Genomic DNA, 24,459 nt, shown 5'->3' on the forward strand with positions numbered 1-24,459 from the left:
AATCCTTGGAACTCCTGGGAATCCTTGGGCGGTCGTAGCCTTCTCTGGGTTTGCCAGTCGCAGCTTCCACATCTCCACAGTCGCCCCTCCGCACTCTCAGCTGGGCGTGTGTCCGTCTGTCCCCCCTGCAGCATGCATGAGGAAAGCCCTGGTCCCACATTAAGATGCTCCCAGCAGCACGTGGCAAACGCCCCAAGTGTTTAAAGAGACATTGGATACCGTGCAGAGGCAGGGGGATGCAGTAAATGTGCTGACACAACAGGACTGCAATGCTCCATCCTCCTGGAAACCACCTCCTTGGAGGTCAGCACCCTAAGGTACCTCCAGCTGTCCTGGGTTCTGCACCTGGGCCACGAGCAGCAGCAGAAATACTCACATGCCTGCAAGAAACGAGTCTTCTGATGCAAACCGGGGATAAAAGAGCTTAGCCCTGTGGGCTTCAGCATCTTTACTTCACCCCACCCAAGGATCCAGCTCAGATACTTCATGATAAATGGTCTTGGAGGCTGTTTCACTTGCCTTAGTCTCTTGAGAGGTTTTGGTTGCCATTAATTCTGACTGGTTCTTCCAGAGCTGTAAAGACCTGTGTCTTTACACTGCCACAATCCATCCCCGAGGGCCATTGAGCAGCAAGAGCCTGGGCAGTTCAGCGTACAAGAAGGAAATGCTGTACAAGCAGCAGCAAGGGAAGTACCGGTGCGGCCAGAGCAGAGCTAACAGCCAGGGCCACTGGGGCCGAGTTCCCTCTCCGCACCCATGGCCTGAGAAAACAGGGAGCATTGCGGGGAGCTGCCAGGCAGCTCACGCCTGCCTCCGCTGAGGACCAACTCTCACAAAGGGCAGCACAGCACCATCAGCACAGCGTCCCCTCCTCCCGAAGGGAGGGAGGGGAGGGTGGTGCTGCCGTAGCCCCTGGCCGGGGAGGGCGAGCAGCCAGCGCCTGGCCGTTCGATCCTGCTGCTTCCCATCTTGCTGTGTAGGCAAACGGGGTATTCTCCCTCCTGCCAAACCCGCCTGTTTGCTCTGCCGCATGCCTCGGCCATCACCCCTCCTGCTTATCTCCACCCTGGTTAAACAGCCCCGACGCCTGCAGTGCCTCTGCAGGCTTTGCGGGTTTCTTGCATGTCTCCAGACCTCTGTGCCGGAGTTGGAGAGGAACAGGCACCCAGCTGACGTCCTAGCGAGGCTTACGTGGAAAGAAGGAAGACACGGTGCTTATATTACACGAGGATGACGAGAACAAATGCACACAGGTTAACAGGACTTGGTAGCGACACTTGTGATTGCTGCTGTTCAAGCAGGGACAGGGGTTTGTTCACTAATGTTTGCAAAGGCTCTGGGGACCCTGCAGAGTAAGGGAAAAGCATCGTGCTGCTGAAGGCTCTTCTTGGCATAGCGCCTTGCTCACTGCTTTCCTCCCAGACTGCAGGTGGGCATCTTCAGGATCTCGCACCCTGCACTCAGCACAACAGCATTCAGTCCTTGCTTGAGCTTTTCTTGTGCTGGTAACTCAGCTGCTCCAGTTCCCCAAATAACCTCCATGACGCAGCTGAAGCCTAAGACCTGGGTGGGAGAGTCGACACAAAATACCGTCAAAAGCTGTCGTCGCTTGCAGCTACTGACATCGCGAGGGTGGGGGCAGCTCGTGTCAGCTCGGGCTGGTGGATCGGGCATAGACAACCTGCAAATGCTTCACAGCGTTTAAGGCTTCAGGATGGAGTGGGAGGTTATTCAAGGCAGGTGTTTCAGCTCCAAAATGAATACATGCAGCTAAGTCCTCTGCGTTTTTCACTCAAGTGTATGTGTGAGTGTATTTCAAGAGCTAGAGGGACACATTCGGACACAAATAGAAGTTAGGCAGCAAGACATTTTGAGAGGATGCCCAGTTTGACTATTAAAAACGAACAGAGTCAAGCACTATGCATTTTCCAACGATGTTTATTTGTTTTCTGTAGCCCACTGACACAGCTGGATCTGGCAATGGAGCAGATTCTTTTTTCCTTAAAGTGTCTATGTGACATTAAGTCAAGGCTAACACTGTAGTCAAAGGCATTTAGAGGGCAGCAGCAGAAGCAATGAGAGGCGTCGGGAGGAGGCTGTACAGCAGGGCAAGAGGGGCCGGGAGCACCTTCCCTCCCACCGCCACCGCGGAGACAGGGTGCAGAAACGCATATGATCTTTTTGGTTATCTGTACCAGACAAACACAGCACCATGCAACACAATCTGCAGCTGGAAATGGGTGGAGAGCAGGATATGGACAGTTACTGCAGTCTGCTTTTTCGGAAGCCGTGTGCCGCGGAAGCGCAGCTGCCCGTGGCGGGGAGCGGCCCGATGAGTAACCAGGCTGTCAGCAGCTGGGACACAAGCTCCCCAGTGGCATTTGCTTGCTGAAGGGAACCACAACTCTCAGGATGCATCTACTGGGACAGACCTCTCCCTTGGAGCCAGATCCACTCTGCTGCATTTCAAATGGAGTTCAAGTATCTAAAATACCGTGTAAAGAGTCACCTATCTATTTTCTTTGCAGGAGGTGGACTACCGTGCTGTCCCGTCAGGCTAAGGTTCCTTCCCAGGATGCCTTCCCTCCCAGCTCCAGCCCAGACCTGCACCTTCCGTGGCGGCTTGCTGTCCAGCCTAGCTGAAGGCAGCACCCCCTCAAACATCATTTCTCTTCTAAAGGAAGATCGGAAGAATACCTTCTCCTGATCGCACTCTGCTGCTAGCCGTTCCGCCCGCCTCCCACCCTCCGGCCCCGTCCCACACAGCCCACCGCCCCTCGCTGTGCGTGCTGTACAGCCGCACGCAGGCGCAGAGCCTGGGCCATGGGTACAGGAGGGTGGCACACACAGGATCACTCCCTTTTACTTTGTTTCACCCAGTCACAGACCTTCCAGCACCTGAATACTCCTCCGCCAAGTGGTTCCTTCACCCCAAGCAATCCGCGCAGCAGCAGCCAACCCAGAAGTCTCCACGGTGGGGGGCGACGCGTGCACCCCAGTTTGCAGCTGGGACCTGTGCTCAGCCCTAGAGACTGAGAGAAAGGCTCTGGAAAGGCGGGCTGGCTCCTGCAGCCAGCACCATGCCCTTGTCTCAGCCAGTTACTGTACAAAATGGACAACACACACGCATTATTTACAGCCTGTTTTTCACATGATGGAGCAGCTCTTGGCTCGGTCTTTCCTGATCTCTGTGTCATTCAGTAAGTCCGTCCTGCCAGGCATCTGTGATGCCCGCTTCAGTCCCCGTTTGGAGTTGCTGCGCTTCAAGTTCTTGTGCACCCTGTTGACCGAGGCAAGCGTGGTCACGTGAAACACATCCCGTACGCTGTTCTCCGAGACCTTGGAGGAGCACTCTGCATAGGCCACTGCCCCAATCTGCCGTGCCAGCGCACTGCCCTGCGGTCCAGAGAGAGTGGGAGGAAGAGGGAAGACGGTTAAGACACCAGCACTCCGCAAGGAGCATCCTTTCACATCACCGGCAGCCCTGGCTGTGCTGGCAGCCCTATCAGAGCACCGCGGCACAGCGGCTCTCTCACAACGTTTACTCATCGCCTCTGTAAATGAAGTGCAAGTGCCTGTGAGAGCACCAGACGTGCAGGTGGCCTCCCAAGCAGCCAGTGCTACCGGGCGCTGGACCCTGAACCACTTGCGCTTTCTCTCTAACGTGGTGTCACCCCTGCAGCTGAGGGCCTGGACAACCCCCCTCACCAGGGCAGTCATCTGGGACCTGCTCTGCACAACAGGGAGCCAGGCACAGAGCAGCCCAGGGCGCGGCCGCCGCCACACTGCACCACTGGGTCTCCGGGCCAGCCTGGAGACACTGCTGGGTCCACTGGTGGCCAGAGCATCCCAGCAGCAGACCCTCAGACCCCCCACTGCGGCTTGCTCCCCACTCCGACAGGGTTGCCCGACAGAGAACCTGAGCAGCAGAGTCGATCGGAGCAGAAAAAGCTGCACTGAATTAGGAGATGCAGAAGCACAACACTCCCCTTTAGTCAGTCCAACTTCTCAAATCGGACATCTACACCACCTCTGAGGAAAGACTTCTCGGCTACTAACCAGGAGGCTGGACAGCAGAGCATCAGAAATAAGTCAAGGTCTGCCAGAGCTGGGGAAGAGTGCTGTGAGCACGAGCAGCTCAAAGTCTGTGAGCCAAGATCAAACCAGCTTCAGGCCAAGACCTGGGCACAGTGGGTCATTTGCTGCTGAGCCTCCTCCTACTCGTAGGTCCTGCAGAGAAGTCCCCACCTCACCTCCCCGAACCCGGTGGGGACGGCTGCTGAAACACACCTGCTCGTGCGTCACAGGGATGAGGCGCTGCTTGGAGAGCTCCCGGAGCGTGTTCAAGTCTGTCCGCATGTCCAGCTTGCAGCCGACCAGCACAATCTTCGCGTTGGGGCAGAACTCCTGAGTTTCCCCTTGCCACTGCAAAGGAGACAAGAGGGAGAAGGTGCTCAGGGGCTGCTGGTGTACGAGACACTTCAAGGGGCCGCTGGTGTACGAGACACTTCAAGGGGCCCAGCGGCACCTCCACGTCACGTTAATTTTGGCAGCAGGCAGCCTGCAAAAGGGTCAAGGTTGGAACAACCAAGGCAATCACAGGGTCTCAGCTCGTCACTCCCAGCCCCTTTCCAATGAGGCCAAGAGCCCCATCCAAAATCCCCCAGCCCTGGAGGGAAGCACAGGCCAGGAGAGCCGTGCCATCAGCTCCTACCAGACAGCATCATCCAGCCGAACACCTCCATCCCTCACCGCCACGGCAGAGCCCACGAGTCCGGTCCATAGCTTCTCCTGCACCCACCAGCAAACGGCACTTCCCTCTGGCACAGAGGAACGGCGGCTGCGGCAGCCCGGGGTCCCAGCACCTCCCGACCATCAGCACGCGCTGCCAAGCCGCCCTGGCCTGGCTCGTCTCTGCACAGGACCTGGAATTGGACCAGTCAGGGTACCAAGACTGCTACTGGTAGCCACTGCAGTGCCGCTTTTAGGTCTCCTGCCTCGGACCTGCGGTGCCCGGTGCCAGCACTGAGGCTGGTTTTGGCCCCGCTGCAGCCTGCGTGCCCAGATTTCAGGAAGAGGGGAAGGGGCACGGGCAACGGCAGGCACCATGGCCAGCGGGGGCTCTCAGTGAGGACGCAGGCCGGGAGCGGCTCCGGAGACTGTGCTGAGGATGGGGAACACGGGGACAGCCAGCTTTCAGTGTTCTGCATATAACGTGAGGCTCTAATGGGATCGGGTTTGGAAAGCAGGCTCCAGAGGCCAAGACCGTGCGCTCTGGTGTGTATGGCTTCTCCGAACGGAGGTCACAGCTCTTCAGAGCCCGGTTAGCTCATCGGGGCACTTTAATAACTGCCACAGCCAAGGATGGGAATGGTTGGAGTGCCTCTCGGATAACTTTATGCTCGCTTGTTCCAGATATGCCCTGCAAACCTGTTAAATCTAAGCGGCAGTCGCCTGTGCTAGGCCACGGGAGAACGGTCCAGGGTACGACTGTGGAAAAATAATGGCCACACAGTCTGGTGCACAGATCTGGGACTCCACCGGTCAGCCTCGCTGGACCTTTTGAACCACCGTGAGCGGGGAGCTCTTTGCACGGCACACTCGTTATTTGTTCATTATTGGGAGCCACATGTTAAAGACATTAAGACATTCAGCTACAGCCAGGGAAATAAGGAATTGAAGCAATGGAAGGAGAAGGCCAGGGCAAACGTCCACTCCCTTCGCACCAACGGTCCCTTTCAGAACTCCAAAAACGAATGTCCAATGCAGCTAAGTGTCCGCAGCAGGGAATAAAACCACCGCCTGTGACCTCCCCCAGGGGAGACCTGTGCAGCCCATCAGCGCGTCAACACCCTGGCTACTTATCTAGTGTTTCCGAGTAGAAGGCAGATGATAAACAGAGATTACCCCCAGCTAAAGATGTCACTCGGAATTAGCAATTTCCTGCTACGCTAACTGATAGTTCAGCGTATACCCTAGGCAATTAGAAGGGGAAAGAAAACCAAGCCCGCAACCCAGTGTCCATACCCTGGTGGGGAAAGGAAGTGCCAAGAATGACCCAAGCTTCATTCAACCAACATCAACCACAGCAACCGCAAAATACAGAAGAATCTTATTTTTCCACCAGGAGGTGGGCTCCAGTATCTTCAGCATGAAGCCCCTTCCCTGCTGCCACGGACATTTGTCCACCAGGACTCAGGCGCATCCCCAGCCCGGGCAGCACGCTGGGCTGCACAGCTTCTGGGAGATTCCTGGTGTCACAGCCACACAGCCTCAAGGGCTAACACACCCGCAAGGGGAGGCGGATGCCGCTCTTTTGGAGCTGGAATTCAGGCACCCTAATTTACCTGAAGGATGAAACTCCTCGAAGGGATTGAGCTGTAGGGTCTGCCCCTACCAGGCGGAGGTCACGGCTGTCTGTAATGCCATAGGGCTCCCCGGTCTGTGGAGAGAGGTGCGACCCTCTGCGCACACGACTGGCACCTTAGGGACCCTAAGATTTGCTGCGCTATCAGGGCTTGTCAGAATGAAGGCAGCACCCCACGGAAAACCTGCTTTGTACGAAATGAAGAGCTGCTTGTTTGCATTCTCCTCCTTCCCTTCAACTGTACATGCTATACAGGCAGCCCAGGCATCGGAAGGGCAGCAGTAATAAAGATTTCCTCTGCTGAATTAGCATTTTTGCCTGAGGCTTGAATAGTGAGTGTTATTTTCCTTATACACCTGATAGCAAAAGCTAAAAGCCATTTCAGCTTCATGGTGTCTTAGGAATTTTCCTCACCTCCATAGGCTGCAAGCCTGCACCAAAGGAAACAAGGCATCTACTCAGAGGCACTTAAGAAATCCCCTGTGATTTAGGGTTTATTTTAAGTCACCGTATCTAAAAGACGTTGCCTAACAGTACTCAAAGCATCTGTGAGGCTGCACAGGGAAGACCTTGCACTGAGCACTGCGGACTCACATGAAGAGCGTGCAGAGAGACATAAATAAGTCCCAACCCCAGCCAGTAATTGGGTTTGCATCTCATTAAGGTGTAAGCGATTTGCTTGCATTATGATTCTGCTGACTCCCAAGCTGAGCAGTGAATTCTTTCGGTCCACCTGAAACACGCCTCCCTCCACTCAGCGCACTTGGTGCCCGGGACCTGCTTTGGAAACGAACACCAAGCCACTGCCCAAGCTATCCGAAGGGCCTTTGTCCCCTCACCAGGACACCTCTGCGACACAGACCCACTTCTCAGCGCTCCCAGCAGCACATGCCGCAGCACAACATTTGGCAAAATGCGGAGAGGCCAAGAGGGCAGTCAGTACAATGTGCCTCGTTCGGACAGTGGCCAGTCCAGCCCCGGTCGCCTGCGGCTCCCTGGGGAGAACAGCTACAGGAATCGCTATTCTGTAGTGCTTTTCACGCCTCGGTGTCTCAGAGAGCTTCACAAACAAGATGCCAGCCAGGAGACTGCAGCCACCAGTGAGCTCTCTGCAGCTTTGCTGCGCGGCGGTGGGAGCTCACGGAAACCACAGCTCCCTGAATTTCATGGAAGGAAGCAGGGTACAGCCAGGACCACGGGATGCAAGTGGCCAGGCGGCCATTGACCCTCTCCCCTGAGCAGCACCCTGAGTTGCTGGACTTCATGCCATCTCGGAGGAAAGCCTCGCATGGGAACCTCTCCCGGGGTGCCACCTACTCCCCCAGAGCGTGGCAGGCAGGGACCTACTGGGAGGCCAGCCAGCGGTGCTCCACAGCGGATCCCCAGCCCTGCGGGGCTCTCCGGGACCTGCCAGACCTGCCAGCTGAAATATCTGCTCAGCTGAAAGGTGCTAACCTGCAGGTAGAAAATGCTCGGCTGCTGGGGCAGAGCACGGCCAGTCAGCTCTGCCAGGGCAGACGGTGCTCAGGGCCCTGCGCGCTCTCCAGTCCAGTGGCATTGCGCCATCTCACGTTATTCATTCGCGGGCTTGAAATTCAGTGCCACAGCTCATTATTCTTGTTGTCAAGCTATAGGGAACTGATTGCTGTCTTTCTTACTGTGCAGATGCTGAACTGAGGGGACAGCCAAAAAACTGAGCTCTCTGCTTGCATGGAAACAGGCACCAGGGGCCACTTCTCAACTGCTGCAAGCAATTCACAGCACACTCACTGGTGGTTACGCTAACGAGAGATGCACAACGCTTTCCAAGGTCTTATTGAAAAACAGAACAAAGGCCCTACATTTCTCTCTGTCCCCACATTTGTATGTGTGCATATGCACAGACCCCCCCTCGTGCTTCAGGCTACCATGAGCTACACCATTCACCGGGCTCCTTTCAAATGGAAATATCTTGCTTTCTGCACAGACCACGTAGCAGCCGACCATCTTCATCTGAGCACGCACACTCCAGCCCAGGCTTGGCCACTGGGCCAGAGCTTTTAGCCCTGACGACAGCCTGAGGGAGCCCAGGGTGGCTCCACGGGCTGCTGCAGAGGACCCATCTCGCCAGCCAGAGGGCACGCGGGCACTCACCTTCTTGAGCACACTGTCCAGGGTCTCTGGGCGGCTGATGTCAAAGCAGATGAGCACCGCATCCGAGTCCGGGTAGGCCAAGGGACGGACGTTATCGTAATACGCTGAGCCTGCAGAGAGGAGTGGGAGGAGAGTGGTGAGCAGAAAGTGTCACCCCACTGCTTGTTACCTACCGGGCAGGCTAGGATCCCCAGCCTCTCTGCCAGGCAAGGAGATCTTAAATTACAGTAAGAACGTGAGACATCATTGCCACATGATGCAGACTGCTCTGCTGGAGATAACAGATGTTGACCCAAGCTTTTGACCAGTGACCAGACACCATTAGGTTCAGCAGAGTTTGGTTTGCAGAGGATTTGGTCCCTTCGTTCAGGCGTGGAAGTCAGAGGTTTTGTCCTTGTGCTCTTACATTTACCCCTTTGCAGAGTGGAAATAAATGCAAGTTTTGCATCCCTCTCCCTCCCTAGTAAGCGTCTGGCAAGCAAGAGGCGGTGGAGCTGTGCTGCCAGGGCATGCTGGCTCGCTGCAGACCAGGCAGCTCCGAAGGGCTGTGATACCACGGAGCAGCACATGCCTCCCTCCGCCACCTGCGTACGTATCCTATTACTTGTCATGCAACTGCTGTACCACTAACGGTGGAAAGGTGTGACTGAGAGAAGACAGGGAATGCTGCTGCTATTTTTTATCCTCTCTTGCTATCTTTATACAGGAGATCTGGCTCACGTAGACTGTGAGAATTTAAGACAGGTAAAAAAAGAATTGCCTTTTGCTCTGGATTCGTGCTGGAAAAAGTCAGACAGATTCTTTTTGGTGCATAAAAGATGTGACAGGATTTGGTGAACAAGCTGTAAATTGGAGGGGATGATTCTGTATTCTGCAGGATTTGTCAGCGAGCAGGCAGAGAGCCCAGCCTGAATCCCACACAGCTCCCGCAGCGCACACGCGTGCGCAGACGTGCACGCACACCTTCGACACAAGTTTCAGGCGTTGAAGTCATTGTCCCGCAATGGGTTTATCTGAAGAGCATTCTGTGTGAGATTGTAGATGTAAACAGTAATGGAGCAATCAGCTCACTGCTACTTAAAAACACTATTTCGGTTTTATATTTGGCTTTACAATGGCTTAAACTTCCTGGAGGGATGAGAAGCAGATGTTTATTTATGAAAAGGAGAAGCAGAGACACCAGAGTCCTTGTTGAATCTGCCTCCTCCGAAAGACGGCTCGCCCACCCCGAGGCCGAGGAAACCGGACGCGCTTCCTGCCCGGGCCCTTGGGACCCCCGCGCCCGGCACTTTCCCACCCCGGGAGGAGGCTGGAGCACCCAGCCCGGGTGTCAGGTGGCTCCCTGATGAAGTTCAGCACCTGATGAATTATGGATGATGGTGGCTTATGTTTCCGGGAGGATGGGAATCTGCCTGGGATGAGCATGAGAGGAGAATGGGCTGATTCTCCGCAGGGGCTCCGACCCTGGCTCTCGTCTGCACGGGGGCTCACGACTGCTGCACAGCACAGAGGGGGGTACAGCCCCTCCAGCACAGCTCTGCACACCAGGGGCTTTGCAAACACCCCAGATCCCTCTGCAAGATCAACCAGGAGAGCCATGACCACTCCGTCCTCTGCCCAGAGCCCACACGGGCAGGCGGAGGGCTGCGATGTGTTGTCTTCCCAAACCCTGCCCAGCTCCAGAGACCGGCCACCCACTCTCCCCTCGACACCAGCTCACAGCAAGATACCAACGGCAGCCGCCGCTGGGACCTCCGCAGTGCAGAGCTCAGGGCACGCTCCAACCAGCGCAGCCCCAGCTGTGCCCCACCACTCTCGGGGAGCCTGGGGCAGGCAGCCGGGGACTCGGTTTGCATTTGGATTCGCAGAAAAATTGCCCACTGGTACCTCCAGCTCTTCCAGCCAGCCCCGCTGCTGCCAGCCCGCAGGAGAAAAGGCACCTGCACCCCCTGCTCTCATCAGGGAGAAGCCAGAGCCCGGGTCTCTGTCCCTGCAAAGCCACCGGGAAGAGAAGCAGTTGGGATCCAGCACAGAAGAAACAGACCCTGATCTCTGCAGAGCCCAGCCCTCCTCCTAGAGGGAAAGTCACGTTCCCTGCATGGAAAGGAGCTGGTCCCTGCAGTGCCCTGGCCCGCGCTGGGGACAGGGGACACAGGCTGGTGGCACAGTGAGCCAGGGCGACCCTGCGTCCCAGGCGCGGAGATTTCTGACCCCGCTTCAGGCTCAAGCTGCTTCAGTTCGTGCCTGGCAGAGCTGGCAGCAGTGAACCGCTCCCTCCACGCTCCCGCAGCACAGCAAGGTGACCCAGCTCCCACCGAGGACGAGGCCGCTTTCAAAGGCAACGCCAAGCCCAGCAGTGCCGAGCTCCCCTTTGGACTGAGTCTTCAGTCTGGCGCCTGGTGCGGGTTTACCTGGTGGGATGCGAGATCCAGCACCGACCTGCATGCTTGGATCTGCCGGGTCCCTTATCGGAGCCATGCCCTCTCCCCCATGCACGTAAGGGCATCTGCCTCCAGACAGGGCCCCCAGCGCACGCTGGAGGAAAGCGTTCCCACACACGTCCTCTCCCTGCAGCCCTCAGCTTTACAGAAACGCTGCAGATAAATCTGCCCCCTCCCAGCCCAGGAATGCTCCTTTTGTAGAGGTGGTTTTGGCTCCATCCAGCACAGACATTGCCACAGCAAACTGTATCATAGCAACCTGCTGCTCCCCTCCGCAGCCAGCCAGCTCCTCGCAGAGAGCCCGCACGGCTATCCCGGTTATCCCGCAGAACCGCCGCCGTCCCCACCCCGGTGCCAGCAACAGTGCTCTCACCACCCGGGACTACTGGAGGAAAGGCCAGAGGAGGTGAGGGAAGGGATGCACCAGGTCAAGAGCCTCATTTCCTTAACGAGATCAAAATTGCCGTCATACTCATTAACTTTCTGCTCCAGCTCCAAAGCACAGGAGCCGCCCCGGCACCTTGGCTGGCAGCTCAGCTCCCCAGCGGCTCCGGCAGCGGGCGGCAGCCAGCGCTCCGGCCTCGGCCCAGGAGCCTCTGCCCACCCCAGGAGACGAAGGAGAAACGGACGGTCAGCGCTGCCCGGCGGGGCAGGAGAGCTGCTGTGCACCAGACTCGGGTAACCTCCAGCTTTCCTTGGAGATGCCTCTGCGGAATCAGGCAATTCCATTTGGGGGATTATTCTTCTAGTTTTTGCATCTATTATTTTTTCATTGAGTACAACAATTAAAAAAAAAAAAAAACCAAACCACAAAAGCCTCAGTTCCCTCAACTCCAGGTCTTCAGTTTTATTGATTCTGAGCACTCGACACCTTTCAGATATTCCAGCAAGACACCTCGGAGACCCACAGTCTGGCACTTCCGAACGCACACGCACCCGAGGCTTGTGTGTCTGCAGATCCAGCCCTCCTTTACCGCATGAGTCATTCTCCCACTTGGCACCCAGGTCTGCAAGAAACAGGACCCGTGTGCATCTGTTCATGATTAAAGAGAGAAAATTGGAGCAAGCCAAAAACCAGCTTAAAAATAAAATCCACGCAGTTGTTGTCTGAAATTCAGGGGCGGATACAGCCATGAGTAGCTCCTCTTTCTTATCAGCTGGCAACCGCTCAAAATGCCTGGCACCGGGACTCAGAGACGCCGCTCTTGGGCAGGGTACTGAAATGTGCTGTTTCATCTATACCAACATAGCGTTAATCTTCATTTGTTCCTTATTAGCTGTTCTGAGAGATAATGAGCCTCCTCACACGGGCACCCTCCATCCAACAACAGCACAGTACAAACCAGGAAAGCAAATACGCATGCAGAGCCATGATCTGCTCCGCGAGGGGCTCCCGCCACCCCAGCCAGCCCTGGCCAGGAACAGAGACAAGCACTGCCAAGACCTACATTTTTCAGCATCGCACTCCTCTCGGAGGGCTCACTGCAAACTCTCCCCATAGAGCCGGCACCGCTGCGGCGCACGCTGCTCTCTGCAGGGACAGCCAAGAACATCCGTCACAGAATGAAGCAGAAATTCATCCCAGCTTTCTGGAGTGCTGCATCGGCAAAGCCAACGAGCCCCGGGTTACCTCCCCGCACAGCCGTGCCAGGCGAGCAGCGGCCCTGAGAGACTGCAGAGGATGTTCTCTTTCCTAGACGAACCCACCGCCAGTTCAGCCAAGCCTTTCTCCGCAGGACAAAGCTGTCAAAGCAGGACCAAGGTGCAGCTGTCTCAGCGTCCTCTCCCCATGCATGGCACGAAGCCTGTACCGCGTCTCAGCCAGCATCAGACACCAGGGGACTAACCCCTCCGCTGCCAGGGGTCCCAATCACCCCTCACCGAGCTTCCCCAGCCGGTGGCCCTCCAGTGCTTCCCAAGACGGGGGCTCAAACCCTTCGGAGCTGCTGGGTACCAGCACACTGGCTCAGCGTTTCCTGAGGTTAAGCAGGGCTTTCTGGAGCTGAATTCACAGCTCCAAGTGGCCTTTTCTGGCAAAGAAATTTATCTGAGCGACTGCTTACTCGCGGCAAAGGCCCTGCGCGCAGAGCACGGCTCTGAGCCCCCCTCTTGCCTCCCCAGGCCGGGCAGGGATTCCCCGGGCAGCTGCAGCAGCGGCCGGGCGTGGGAGCAGGACGCTCGCCTTCCGTCACCCCGCGCGTTCCCCACATGAATGGTCCAGACCTGGTGAAAATTACATGGGGCGCCAGTGGACAGAACGGCTTTCCCCATCAGTCATCCCTCTGCCAGGGCAGATGATGATGAAGGTGTTAATAATATATTTTATTTTTATCACACCTTTAAGACTGAAAACAAAACCTCCGTACAGTTCACAGACGTGCTGGGCAGGGAACAACGCACCCAGCTGCTCCTGGATCGGACTGCAGCCATGCAGAACGCTGCCGCCGGGGAAGGGGGCTGCAACGGCCCGGGCAGCGTCTGGCGGTGCCAGCTGGGTGCCCCCCACCCTGCCCCTCACCCAGCCCCACCCCAGAGGCTGGGGTAAGGCTTGGAAGGGGCTCTCCGGGGCGAAGGCAGCCATTTGCATGAGAAAGGCGCAGTCCCATGTCACAGCCCGGCTATTGTCTCCTCCCAGGGCCGCCGAAGGGAAAGCACAAAAATGCTGGATTGCAAACCTGGCGTGAATGAAAGGCCAGAAGTGGCAGCTGGCCCAGCCAGCCGGGCACGGTGGGCCAGGCCAGTCCCCATGGTGAGCCCGCAAAAATCCGGGCTGCTTTTCCGAGACACCCAGGACGCTCCAGAGCTGCCGTTTCCTCTGCAGATGCAACACGAGGGCACGGAGTCCCCTGCGATATTTCCCACTGCTAGAAAATGGGAAATCAGCCCAGAGAAACAATGGCGGAGTTTACAGCGGAGGGTGAAGAGGAATTCAGCCTCAGGGAACACTGGAGAGCGGCAGTTAAACAGCCCCAGAGGTCAGGCCCAGTGCCTTTATCCTACTGGGGACAGACTATGAAAGGAATTTTTCTTCCCTGGTCCTTTTACTCAACTTAGCTCAACTATACAGCGGCCCAGCCAGCACCTGTGGGAACGGGCAGGTCACGGACCCGGCACAGGAGCTCCCCGAGCGAGCACACCACGGGCTCAGATCTCCATTGCTGAGGATGAAGCCGCTGTGCTGCCATGTCACTCGTGTTCGCTGCCAGCCGCCGTGCCCACGGCCACCGCCACCCTCCTGCGTGGCCTGCGACACGGCTCCGCAGCAGCCGCCCAGGGGTTTCCGCAGGTGCACCCTGCTTGCCCGATCCCCCATGACATCCCCTCCTGCAAGGCGCCCCGTCGGAGCCGGGAGCGGGGCCTCCCAGAGCCCAGGACCGGGCTTCTCCACAACAAAGGGTTTCTCAGAGACGACCTCTCACTTGGGAGGAACCACAAGCATGGTAAACGCTGCAGATACCGGTCCCTGCCTTCAAGATTTGAGTTGCCTTTATAAAGGCAGAAGGCAGTGTTTGAAGAGCAATAGCTCAGTGTGCCTGGCATACAACAGACCAGACTATGCAAATGCCCTTCTCCTTCCCGGGATCATTAGTGCTGATGGGCTTTCTGAACAGGAGACCAGGGAATTAGCCACTGCAGCCTCCCAGGCTGCAAGAGCTGCACATCAGGGAGACAATGATCTGAACCATCACAAGTTCAGAGACCGACTTCATCCGCTCAGTGTGAAATCAGACCCTCGCTCCTGAAAGAAAATCAGAGAATTTTTTGTTTGAAGATTGATAAACTGCAGCAATATTCCTGAGCACCCCGCAGGGCCCCGCTCAGCTGGGGCTCCGAGACAGCTTAAGGATCCCTGACCCTGCCTGGCTGATTACTGTCTGGAAGGGCAGGATAATGCAGATCCCACTGATACAAAAAACATGTTTCTGACACTAACATAGTGCTCGTTAGAGTCCAGCCCAGACAAGTGACAAGTGGCAGAGACAGGAATTAAAGCACTGGTGACAGACTCTGAGACACCGGACATGATGGGCTCTGGCAGTACCGCGGTCCGAAGCCCAGACCCAACAACTCCAGCGTCACAGTTCCGAAAGAAGCAGCAATCAGTGACTAGAGACTGAAGTGAGCGGCACTAAGGGCAAAGCAGACCGGGCAAAATAGAGTCAAACAGAGCCGCCATCGTGCCAAGTTCCACTCTGCAGCAAAGACCTGGCTGTCCGCATGCGAAATGCCAGGCTAAACACGCACTGCTACCCCTGCCAGCGCCGAGCTGCCCCGCGCTGCTCCGGGTTCCCTGCCTCTGCCACAGCAGCAACACAGGCAGGCAGAGCCGGCTGCGGTTTCTCTCTGAGCGGCCATCTCCACCACCGGCCAAGGGGCAGCGCTTTTACCAGCACATCCTCACGGAAAACCCTCCGACGGCAGGCTCTGCCACAACAGGAGATCCCGCCACCCCTACAGGCAAGGCCTCAGAAAGGTTTTCCCCAAGTGAAGGTCACAATTTGTTCTTCAGAAGTTAGGGTATGCCAGAGCCTCACGATGGGGAGGGCTCCAGCTCTCCGACCCTGACCGGCAGCAAGGTCAGGGTCAGAGACCTGTCTTGAAATGACACAAAGCCCTGCCTGCCAGAGAGAAAGTGGGCAAAACAAGGAGAGACAAGGCATCCCGCCAAAGCTGGAGGGAGGCAGAAAGCAGCAGAGGGAACCGCCGGCCACTGCTGCAACTGCCCCTCGCCCAGCCCTCCGAGGGACACCAAACAGGGGCACCGACCGTGGCACCGCCATCGGGCACAGGACTCTTACAAGCTTCTCTCGTGGCTGGACCATGACGTTTCTCTTGCTTGTGCAACATCACTGCAAACCCTGAAGTGCAGGAAAGGAGGAAACGGTTCCAAGACATGGAAAAAGCAATCGTCTGGAAAGTGCGTGACTGAAACAACAGCTAATCAGCTCGGACAATTAACCTCTGCTTCTAATTCTTATGATGCACATACAAAAATGAGTAAATTACTAAACAGCCCAGCTGGCATACCTTCAGGACGGACATGATCAGGATGAAGGGAATGGTATTCACGCGGGCTGAGGTGGCATTTCTGGCCCCTCTCCAGATCTCATTACTGGAAACCCGTCACTCGGGAGGAGGCTGTTCTGCTGGATTTACCGGCAGAGGAATCCCCAGCCCAGGCAGGCACGGGGTGCTTCTGCCTTACATATGCAGCTCCCAGAGGTTCAGAGGAGCTTGCTCAGATGCAAACCTCACTCTGGCAGCTGGGAGGCAGCTCGGGAAGCTCCCTGTAGCAGTCCCTGCTGGCGTGGCTGGGGGAGCATCACTGAGTGCCCGGGGTGGGAGGGCCGGGGCCGCAGAGCCAGCCCGAGCAGCTCATCCAGGCTTCTCACAAGCACGCTGGAAATCATGCTCGTGGCAGCTGACAGGGGAGACAAATGGGAGCAGAAGTCCCTTCCTGGCACTCTTGCCATGTCACAAGGGCAGCTGGCATTGCCACAACCTGCCTGTCATCCCTGTCATGGGGTACAACAAGGACTAGGAGTTGCAACAGATTCCCACAGCACAGCCAGCGCACGCTCTGGCTTTGGGGAAACACGTCCAAGGGCTGAACGAACACAATTATCTTTATGCAATGCTGCACATTTCAGGTTTGCCGTGCATAAGCAGCAGATCCCTCCCTGACTGCTCGGCTACCAGATAAGGCTTCTCCCCCCAGGGAAGGCTGGCCCTGTACACTTGTGAAGTTTAATCGAGCGGAGATTTTATCTTCAGAATCTGGGGCAAAAGGAAAGCTGCATCCGTGTCCCCACCGCAGGCACGGGGCCCGGGGCGCACGCCAACCGGCTCCTTCAGAGCTCTCCCTCCCACAAAGCCTCCTGCCGTCCCCCATCGGCCGTCCCAAAGCACACCAGCACTCTTCGCGGGGCCAGAGGGGCATCCTTGGCACCACGCTGGGTGAGGGCTATTAGGGAGGCAAGCCATCACAGGCAGAGGACGGGGTGTGACTGCCCTGCTCCAGGGAGTTTCTGTAGGTCTGTTTATATGACTGCCTCGATAAGGAGCTTCCACTTGCCCTAAACACACGTTAAATCAGCATTAAAGCGGCATCGGGAGGTGCCACGGGTGCCACAGAGCAGCCAGACTGACGGAAGAGATGGGGAGAGCAGAGTAGTGCTGTCCTTGCCCGCAGGAGAGAGCAGATCACCTCCGCGCTGTGGGAAGGGGGTCTGCACCGCAGCCGGGCACAAGCCCACCCCACAGAAAGCCCGTCCTTGCCTAGGAGGTCACAGCAGTCAGCAGGGGCGGCTGGCTGGCTGTCGCTAATGGCACCGTTCCTGCTCAGCACCGCCCGTGACTCCCAGGACACCCCACAGCCCCACAGAGGCTGAGCCTCCCGGATCCGTAGGGCAGAAGGGACGGGTGCTCCCACCGGGCATGCTGCCCTTGCTGCAGGGAGGCGCAGGAGACGTGACCTCCATCCCTGAGCGACACAGCATCGCAGCATCCCCACAGCATGCCCAGCCCAGCGAGACGATCCTCCCAGGGACTGTCATGTCATGTCATGTCATGTCATGTCATGTCATGTCTTCTCAGGTCCACCCTCCACCCACTCCAGCACAAGCATTTCTGCTGCTGTTTCTGCTGCAACTCTTTCAACTTCTGTCAGACTGGTTACTGACCTGCCTGAGAATGTGACCCAGCTGCACATATTTTTAGGCTTAACTACGTATTTGTGCTGAGGCAGAACACAAGTATGCTGGTTTCAGGCTCCCAGCCTCAACAGGGAGCATGGGAGGAGCTATTTTGGTACGGAAAGGGCAGCTCCACATTTTTTCTCTGCCTCAGAGTGCAAGTGGCATTGAACTCTTCCCAAGACAGACTTGCTCTTGCACTTTGGAAGAGGCAGCCATGGCAATCCCAGAGCCACACGCTGGGAATCCAGGCACAGACAGCCTCAGCATCCATGGAGATGCCATCGCTAAACTCGGCCCCTTTCAGCTCTCTAATCTCATCAACATTCCTCGGTAGTTCCCCTGAAGAAGGATCTGCTATCGCAGCCTGTAGGTTCCCACACAGGCCGTACCAAGGCAGACTGTTTGCCGAGTACAGGCGAAGAGGGAGGCGGAGGGGGATTTGCAACTCACAGTGTTATTCTTGTCTTGAAAGCACATCTGCTTAAGATACAGAAGCCCCGGCGAAGGACTGGCAGCCGTGCAACTTCCCTGTTGTGAGCTGCAGCACAGAGGGGGGCAAAGTGGCACTGCTGAACCCGCGGGCACCGATCTCTGCAGTGCCGGAGGTTGTGGCAGGCACTGCAGCTCTCAGCAGCAGTGCGTCCCGCTGGTCCGCACAGGACACACAATTCCTCTCCAGCAGCTTCCCAAGATGGCGATGATCGTGTGCAAGGCACAATGCCAGGCCTGGGCCTCCCCCTGAGCCACTGGCACAGACGCCCCTACCAGAAATGGGCAGCTCTACCCTGCACTGGGATCTGCATCAGCAAAAGATGCGCCAAGCAGATAAATGGCCTCAGGTCACCTCACTGCTCTGCCTGCCTGCACTTTGAGGCCACGGATGCAGAAGGCAGGCAGAGCCTCCCAGCATAAAGAACCAAAAGCAAAGAACCGAGCCCAGGCTGCCATGCACAGAGTAGCTTCCTCCCCGTTACTACTGGAAACAAACCAAAAACCCCACCTAGGTAGAGAGCAAAGCCTCAGACCTGCCAGCACTGATGCTGTAGCACCCAGGCCTGGCCGAGGCATCGGGCAGCAGAGTTGCCCGAGCCCGTCTCTCCCTCTGCGGGTACCCAGCCCCAGGGAAGGGGCTCTGTGGGGCCGCCGGTGCGGCCGGCAGCGGATGGGAGGAGCAGGGGTGTTGGGCCAGTCCGCAGTCGTGGGCAGCGGGTCCGCTGGCAATGCCTGAGCCACCGCGGGAATGCGCCGAGAGCCGTCCCTGGGAAGGAGGTCAGCCAGCGCCGGACGCTCTCGCCACTGAAGACCTGCTGAGCACGCAGCGGCTCCGCTCCAGGCGCGAGACCTCCCAGAGCGGGGCAGACGCACGGATGCGTGCGTTTCCACAGGGAACACAGCTATCCCATCGCTGAGGAAAACCTACCTGCCCGGTGCATACCTAGTGGTAATTGCTCTCCCTTTCACACCTCTGAAGCACCGAAACGAAACTCGCCTACTCTTTGCAAAGCATTGCTAGCGATCACAAAACCATCCGCCCTTCCTCCCCCTGGCCGCAAGGAAGAAAGCTCTTCCTGACGGCTCTGGGGCACGGCACTGCGGGGCCGGGAGGCACCCAGCCCTTGGGAACAGCCCTCCCAAGCCACCAGGCATCCCGTCCAACAGGAGCTTCCCCCGCCACGAGATACCGGCGCCACGCAGAGGAGTCGTTTCTGTGCCGAGCGCATTCAGCCAGTGGGCAGCAAAGAATTTGCCAGAACGGGAGCACGAAGAGCAGCAAAGCACCATGGCCTCCGCCAGGCTCGCGAGCAGAGATGCCAGGGCACGGCAGGTCCCCAGCGGACCCCTGCCCACCCTGCACGGCAGGCAGGCCCCGCACCCCCTCCCTCACACACAAAGATGTCAAACTGCTTTTTAATGGAGGCTTCAGGCAACGGCATGCAGCGCAGGCTTTCAGGGGGACAGGAGGGATGGGACATCCCTGCTCTGCTGGAAAACAGCATCTGAAGCCATTTCACTCCCACCGTGTGCCCCGAGGTGGGACTAACTTAAACCGAAACAAACGTAAACTGCAACCAGCACCTGCAGACGATGGACAATGGGTCAAGCTCAAACGTGGTTCACTTTTCTCCCTGGTAGGTTCCTAGATCTCAGGCACTCCGGACGGTGCAGAGTCCTCGCATTCGCCCTGTCTGAGCGGCACGGATTTCATCCTCCTGAAGGATTCTGAGTGCTGGAAACTCGCCAGAGTCACCCTCCAGCCTCAGAAAAACGAATCAATGGACAAAGGGTTACAAGACATTGAAAGGAAATCAGAGGTCCCAATACAATTTGGGAGCCATTCAGTTCTCCATCAGTTCTGTCCCCCCGTGGCAATAGCTCTCTAACCAGATTTCCTGCCTGCTGCTCATGTCACAGCCTGCGCTCGCCACTGAGCAGGAGCGGCAAACTCGGCCTGCAAGGCTGCATTTTCCAACGCACTCGTAGCAGCGGTCCTGCGAGCCCCAGGGAGCAGGCAACACCCCGGCTGCGCAGAGGTTCCCGACGGGACCTCGGAGCAGCCAGGTAGGCTGGGCCTCGGTCGCCGTAAAGGGGGTTTCCAGGCAGACGGCTCTTGCCCCAGCACCCGTTGCTGGATGATGCTCAGCTGACCCTGTGCAGCTTCCAGAGTCCCCGACCACTTTCACAACTAACCAGGGGGCAGGGGGGAATTAAAAAAAAAAATCAATAGTCAGCGCCTCTGTCCAGGTCTCTCTTCTGATTTCTGGAGGAGACCTTCAGTTCCAACGACTTATCTAAGAGACGGCGAGTGTTTCACATATAAAGGGCGATCCTGACAGGAGGAGGGGAGCGGTTTCCCAGCACCCCCCTTCCCGCTCTTGCGGGGATGGAATTTATCATGAGCAATGACCCCCTGCATGCAACAGCAGAGAGGGCAGGGAAAGCGCACCCAGCGCCTGCCGTTCTGCACCAGGAGGGCAATTAGCCACTCGGGCCCTTCAGCTCGGCTGCTTCAATTCGCTGTTGTGCAAAACTTCTTTTACCAAAGCTCCTGTTTACAAATGTCTCCGAAGGGCAGTGGAAATTCAACAGCAGCTTGCAGTCTACAGCTAAAAATATCGGTTTGATTACTAGGGAAAATTGCTTTGCAGGACTGTTTATTGAAGAGCTAGCTCCTGTGTATTTCAAATCAAAGCTGCAACAGAGGGGAATTTATCTGGAAAACTAACTAGCGAACTCTGTCTACAACAAAGCTGTTAAAAAGGTCTTACATTTTTCATAAGGAGAAGGGAGAAAGAGTCGAAGTCCATTTCCTCTTGGCTATAGAGATAAACATTAGACAAACTTACATCTTTTGTTGAAAAGGGTAAAAATGAATGCGTGACAGCATCGGATGCAGGTATCGGATACACATACACAGCTTTAAAGACTTTTTATCATGTCCTTTTCTTTTAGCGTTTGCAAGATCACAGCCAAACATTCTGGAGAATTCCTAAAAAGCAGACCATGCATCAAACGTGCTTCCGCACCCTCAAAAGGCAAAGTTTTTCACGTCAAATACAGCCACTCAGAGCAAAGCCGCTGGGTGCCTAACAAAGATACCCCACCCAGCCCCTTTTTGCAGGCTGCAGAAGTCCAGGGTTTAGAAACCCCCGCGGCCGCAGGGGTGCTCGAGCTGCGGGCGTACGCACCAGCGCGCCCCGGTGACACGCGGGGTCGGCCACCCTCGCTCCCGGCGCACCCCGATCCGGACTCACCCCCTCGGAGCAGCTCCAGGGAACCCTCTGCAGGGAAGGCCCCCGGGTCGACCAGGATGGCTTCGCCGTTACCAGTCTGGGGGACTTCACGCAGGCACGTCAGCCCAGCACCGTCCGCCATGCAATGACTTCCGCGTCGTAGCCACCATTCTGTGCTTCAAGCACAGCTCCCCGTCAAACGCCGAGAGCCAACGCTTCGCCCAGGGCTCCAGCACCAAGAGCTGCCCTAAGAGCCAGCATCCGTGCGGCTCCCATCACTGCACACATCGTGCGGGCAAAGCAAAAGACCCCTTTATGTCTCGGGGAACAAAAAGCAGCGTCTCTTGGGTCAGGACGCTCCCGAGCAGACTCAACAAGCACATTTCACACATTAGAGCTAGTCCGAGACTCAGTAAAGCATCTACTCAGGTAGAGCTGTGCCGATCCTACAGCTGGAATTTGATGGATGTAAAATTACAGCAAGGAATTTGAGTGTACAAGAGCAAAAAAGTCCTAGGTCACGTTTTAATTTACTATTGCTCTTGGACACTGAGAGGGCATCATTTCTCATAAGGACTCCAGAAATTATGGGGGAAGAGCATCAGCAAGCCCGTGCTGTACGTACCCCAACAGAGCACAGCGTCCAGCCGCCCCGTGGGCGCACGACAGTCCAAAAAGGTTGTCAGAGGTAAATTAAGAGGTGCACATGAACTTTGCCGGATGCCAATATTTTCATTAGCTCTGCGTCAAGCACTGCACTTGCAGCTCACGCCTCCACAGAAAGACAGCGTGAAGTTTGGGAAGGGTCTCGGTGGGCTGGGACAGCCGTGCCTGCGGCTTCATGCAGAACCACAACTGAGGACACAAAGAGGCAAAGCCAAACCAAACCGAAAAACCCCACCCAACCCCCGGGGCAGCCCAGGCGCTCTGCGGAGGGGCGAAAGGCCGCCGCGCTCCCGCACCGCGTTCCTCCCCGAGGTGAGCTCTCGCTTCTCGGCTGCGCCTCTGCCTCTGCCCGGTCCCCCCCGGCCGCGCCGCGCCCCCGGGCCGCTTCTGCCGCGCCCCGCCCGCACCCCGCCGGGGCCGGGGCCGGGGCCGGGGCCGGGGCCGGGGCCGGGGCCGAGCCGCTCTAGCGCGACCGCAGCACCGGCGGCACCGGGGCGGCTGCGGGGAAAGAGAGCGGGACGCCCGGGGCGGCGATGGAGCCGCCCGCAGCGGCGATGGAGCCGCCCGGCCCGGGGGCTCCGCGGGCGGCTGGAGCGCGGGGCCGCTGCCCGGCCCGGCCCGGGGGCTCCGGGAGGGGGGTCCCGGCCGGAGGGACGCGCCCGGCGCCGCCGCCCCCCGCGCAGCCCCCGGCCCACCTGAGGTGTCCCACATGTTGAGCTCGGTGCGCTGCTTGTCGATCTCGAAACTGGCCGTGTAATTCTCGAAGACGGTGGGCACGTAGCTCTGGAGGGGGACGGAGGGGAGAGCAGAGGTGAGGGGAGCCGAGCCGAGGGGAGCCGAGCCCGGCCGCGCCCGCCCGCCCGCCCGCCGCCGCACCTCGGGGTAGCAGTCCTTGGCGAAGACGTGCAGCAGCGCCGTCTTGCCGCACTGCGTGTCCCCCACCACCACGATCTTGCAGCGCGCCAGGTGCCCCTCCATGGTGCGGGGCCCCGCCGCCCGCTCCGCCGCTTTACCGGGCCGGCCCCGGCCTGGCCGCGCCCCCGGCCCCGACGGCACCAACCAGGCGCGGAGCGGAGCCGGCGCTGGGCAGGGCCGCGCCGCCACGGCCGCCCCCGGCCGCGGCCCCGGGAGCCGCCCCCCGCCGGCCCCGCCGCCCCCTCGGGCCCCCCCCCCCCCCCCCCCGGCGGCCGCCGCGGCTTAGCGGGACCCCGGCGGCGGGCACGGCGCGGGGGGGCCGGAGCGGGGCCTCTCCCGGCACCGGCCGCGGCCCCCCCCCGCCCGGCTCCCGCCGCCGCCCCGCGGGCCCTGCCCGGCGCCTCCCGCCGCGCCGCCGTGCCCGCGGCACCGGCCCTGCAGCACCGCGCGGCCCGGGGCAGAGCCGGGCTCCAGCCCGGCGGGGCGGACGGCGGCGGCGGGCGCCGGTGCCTGCAGCGGAGGCGCCCCCTCCCCGCCGGGGCCCGCTCCCCCGGGGCGTTCGGCGGGAGCGGGAGCGGCCGGCGTTGGAGCCGGCTCCACGCGAGGTGCGAGAGCCCCGCGTCTGCGGCGTCCGCGACCGAGCCGTGTCGGGGCGCGGGAGACCGGGCTTGGCCCGGGCCCGGCTGCGCAGCCTTCTGCACCCCCGTTTGCGTTCCTCCCCCGGAACGGACGGTGCGTCTGTACGATACAGGCAGGGGTTTTAATCGGCAGAATCACTGAAAAAGGAAAGGCTCCCTTACTGCTAATATGTTGCTGGCCGTATTGCAGAAAGACTTGCCGTAATGGCAAACTTCCATTTGTCGGAGACAAGCTGTCTGTCACAATAAAAATAGAGACAATGAAGACAAAGCAAGTCTGAAGAAGTGGAAATTAAAATGTTTTGGCAGTGAAACCGGATTTATTAATGGACTGAGGGGGCAGTTTGTTTTTGCTGAAGTTGCAGTCGTTTTTCATACATAAATATTGGTGCTGCGCATGAGGTAGGGATGAGCAAGGAGCAGAGGCGTGGTGCAAGGCATGCTGCCGTGCAGGTGCCCGGTGGTTCTGAGGGCTGCTTTGCTTTCTGCTGGACCTGCCGGCCTCGGGCAGCGTGCGCTTTGGGGAGCTGGCCGCCTGCGCCCTTTTCCACGGTCACGGCCACACGGGTCTCTGTCGGGATGCGCCCCTGGGGCAGGGGCCAAGGGCAGGCGGGGTGAAGGTGTGTTCTCAGCGCATCGAGCTGGTCAGACGAGAACTCGGGTCCCCCCCATCATCACCCACCAGGCGAGACCTCAGAGCACGGGGGATGAGGCTGCCCCGCAAGCCTGGCAGCGTAGCTCCTGTCCTCACCTGGGGTGGCTCCTGCATCCTGAGGGCCAGGAAGCTGCTGTCAGTCGATTCCTGTTCCCTGGCTTTGCGATGTGTGCGGCTGCAGCACCTCGCTGCCTCCCGGTCTTGCCTCAAGCGAT

The 24,459-nt window shown here is 58.3% G+C and overlaps 1 protein-coding gene across 2 annotated transcripts; it reads right to left on the reverse strand.

Moving 5' to 3' along the window:
* Positions 1-1,920: 1,920 nt before the first annotated feature.
* On the reverse strand, positions 1,921-23,130 carry RND2 (Rho family GTPase 2). 2 transcript variants are annotated; one of them, XM_087770541.1, is made up of 5 exons: positions 22,913-23,130; positions 22,732-22,819; positions 8,501-8,610; positions 4,291-4,425; positions 1,921-3,396 (listed from the first exon to the last, which is right to left on the reverse strand). In XM_087770541.1, the coding sequence occupies exons 1-5, from the start codon at positions 23,012-23,014 to the stop codon at positions 3,148-3,150; spliced, it is 684 nt and encodes a 227-aa protein (XP_087626667.1). In that variant the 5' UTR covers positions 23,015-23,130; the 3' UTR covers positions 1,921-3,147. The 2 variants fall into 2 exon arrangements, with proteins under 2 accessions (XP_087626667.1, XP_009460263.1); XM_009461988.2 differs by lacking the exons at positions 22,732-22,819; positions 22,913-23,130 and adding an exon at positions 21,392-21,887.
* Positions 23,131-24,459: the final 1,329 nt, after the last annotated feature.

The sequence above is a fragment of the Nipponia nippon genome, unplaced genomic scaffold (genome assembly GCF_047370975.1).
Source record: "Nipponia nippon isolate SJK-2023a ecotype South Korea unplaced genomic scaffold, ASM4737097v1 scaffold_32, whole genome shotgun sequence".
NCBI lineage: Eukaryota > Metazoa > Chordata > Aves > Pelecaniformes > Threskiornithidae > Nipponia > Nipponia nippon.

What these genes read in the sequence shown, in the direction of transcription:
- RND2 (XM_087770541.1), bottom strand. Translation starts at nt 23,014, where the DNA reads ATGGAGGGGCACCTGGCGCGCTGCAAGATCGTGGTGGTGGGGGACACG. An exon ending in CAACATGTGGGACACCTCAG is followed by an intron (nt 8,611 to 22,731) that starts GTGGGCCGGGGG and finishes TCCTCTCTGCAG; the next exon opens with GCTCAGCGTATTACGATAAC. An exon ending in TGGACAGTGTGCTCAAGAAG is followed by an intron (nt 4,426 to 8,500) that starts GTGAGTGCCCGC and finishes TCTCCTTTGCAG; the next exon opens with TGGCAAGGGGAAACTCAGGA.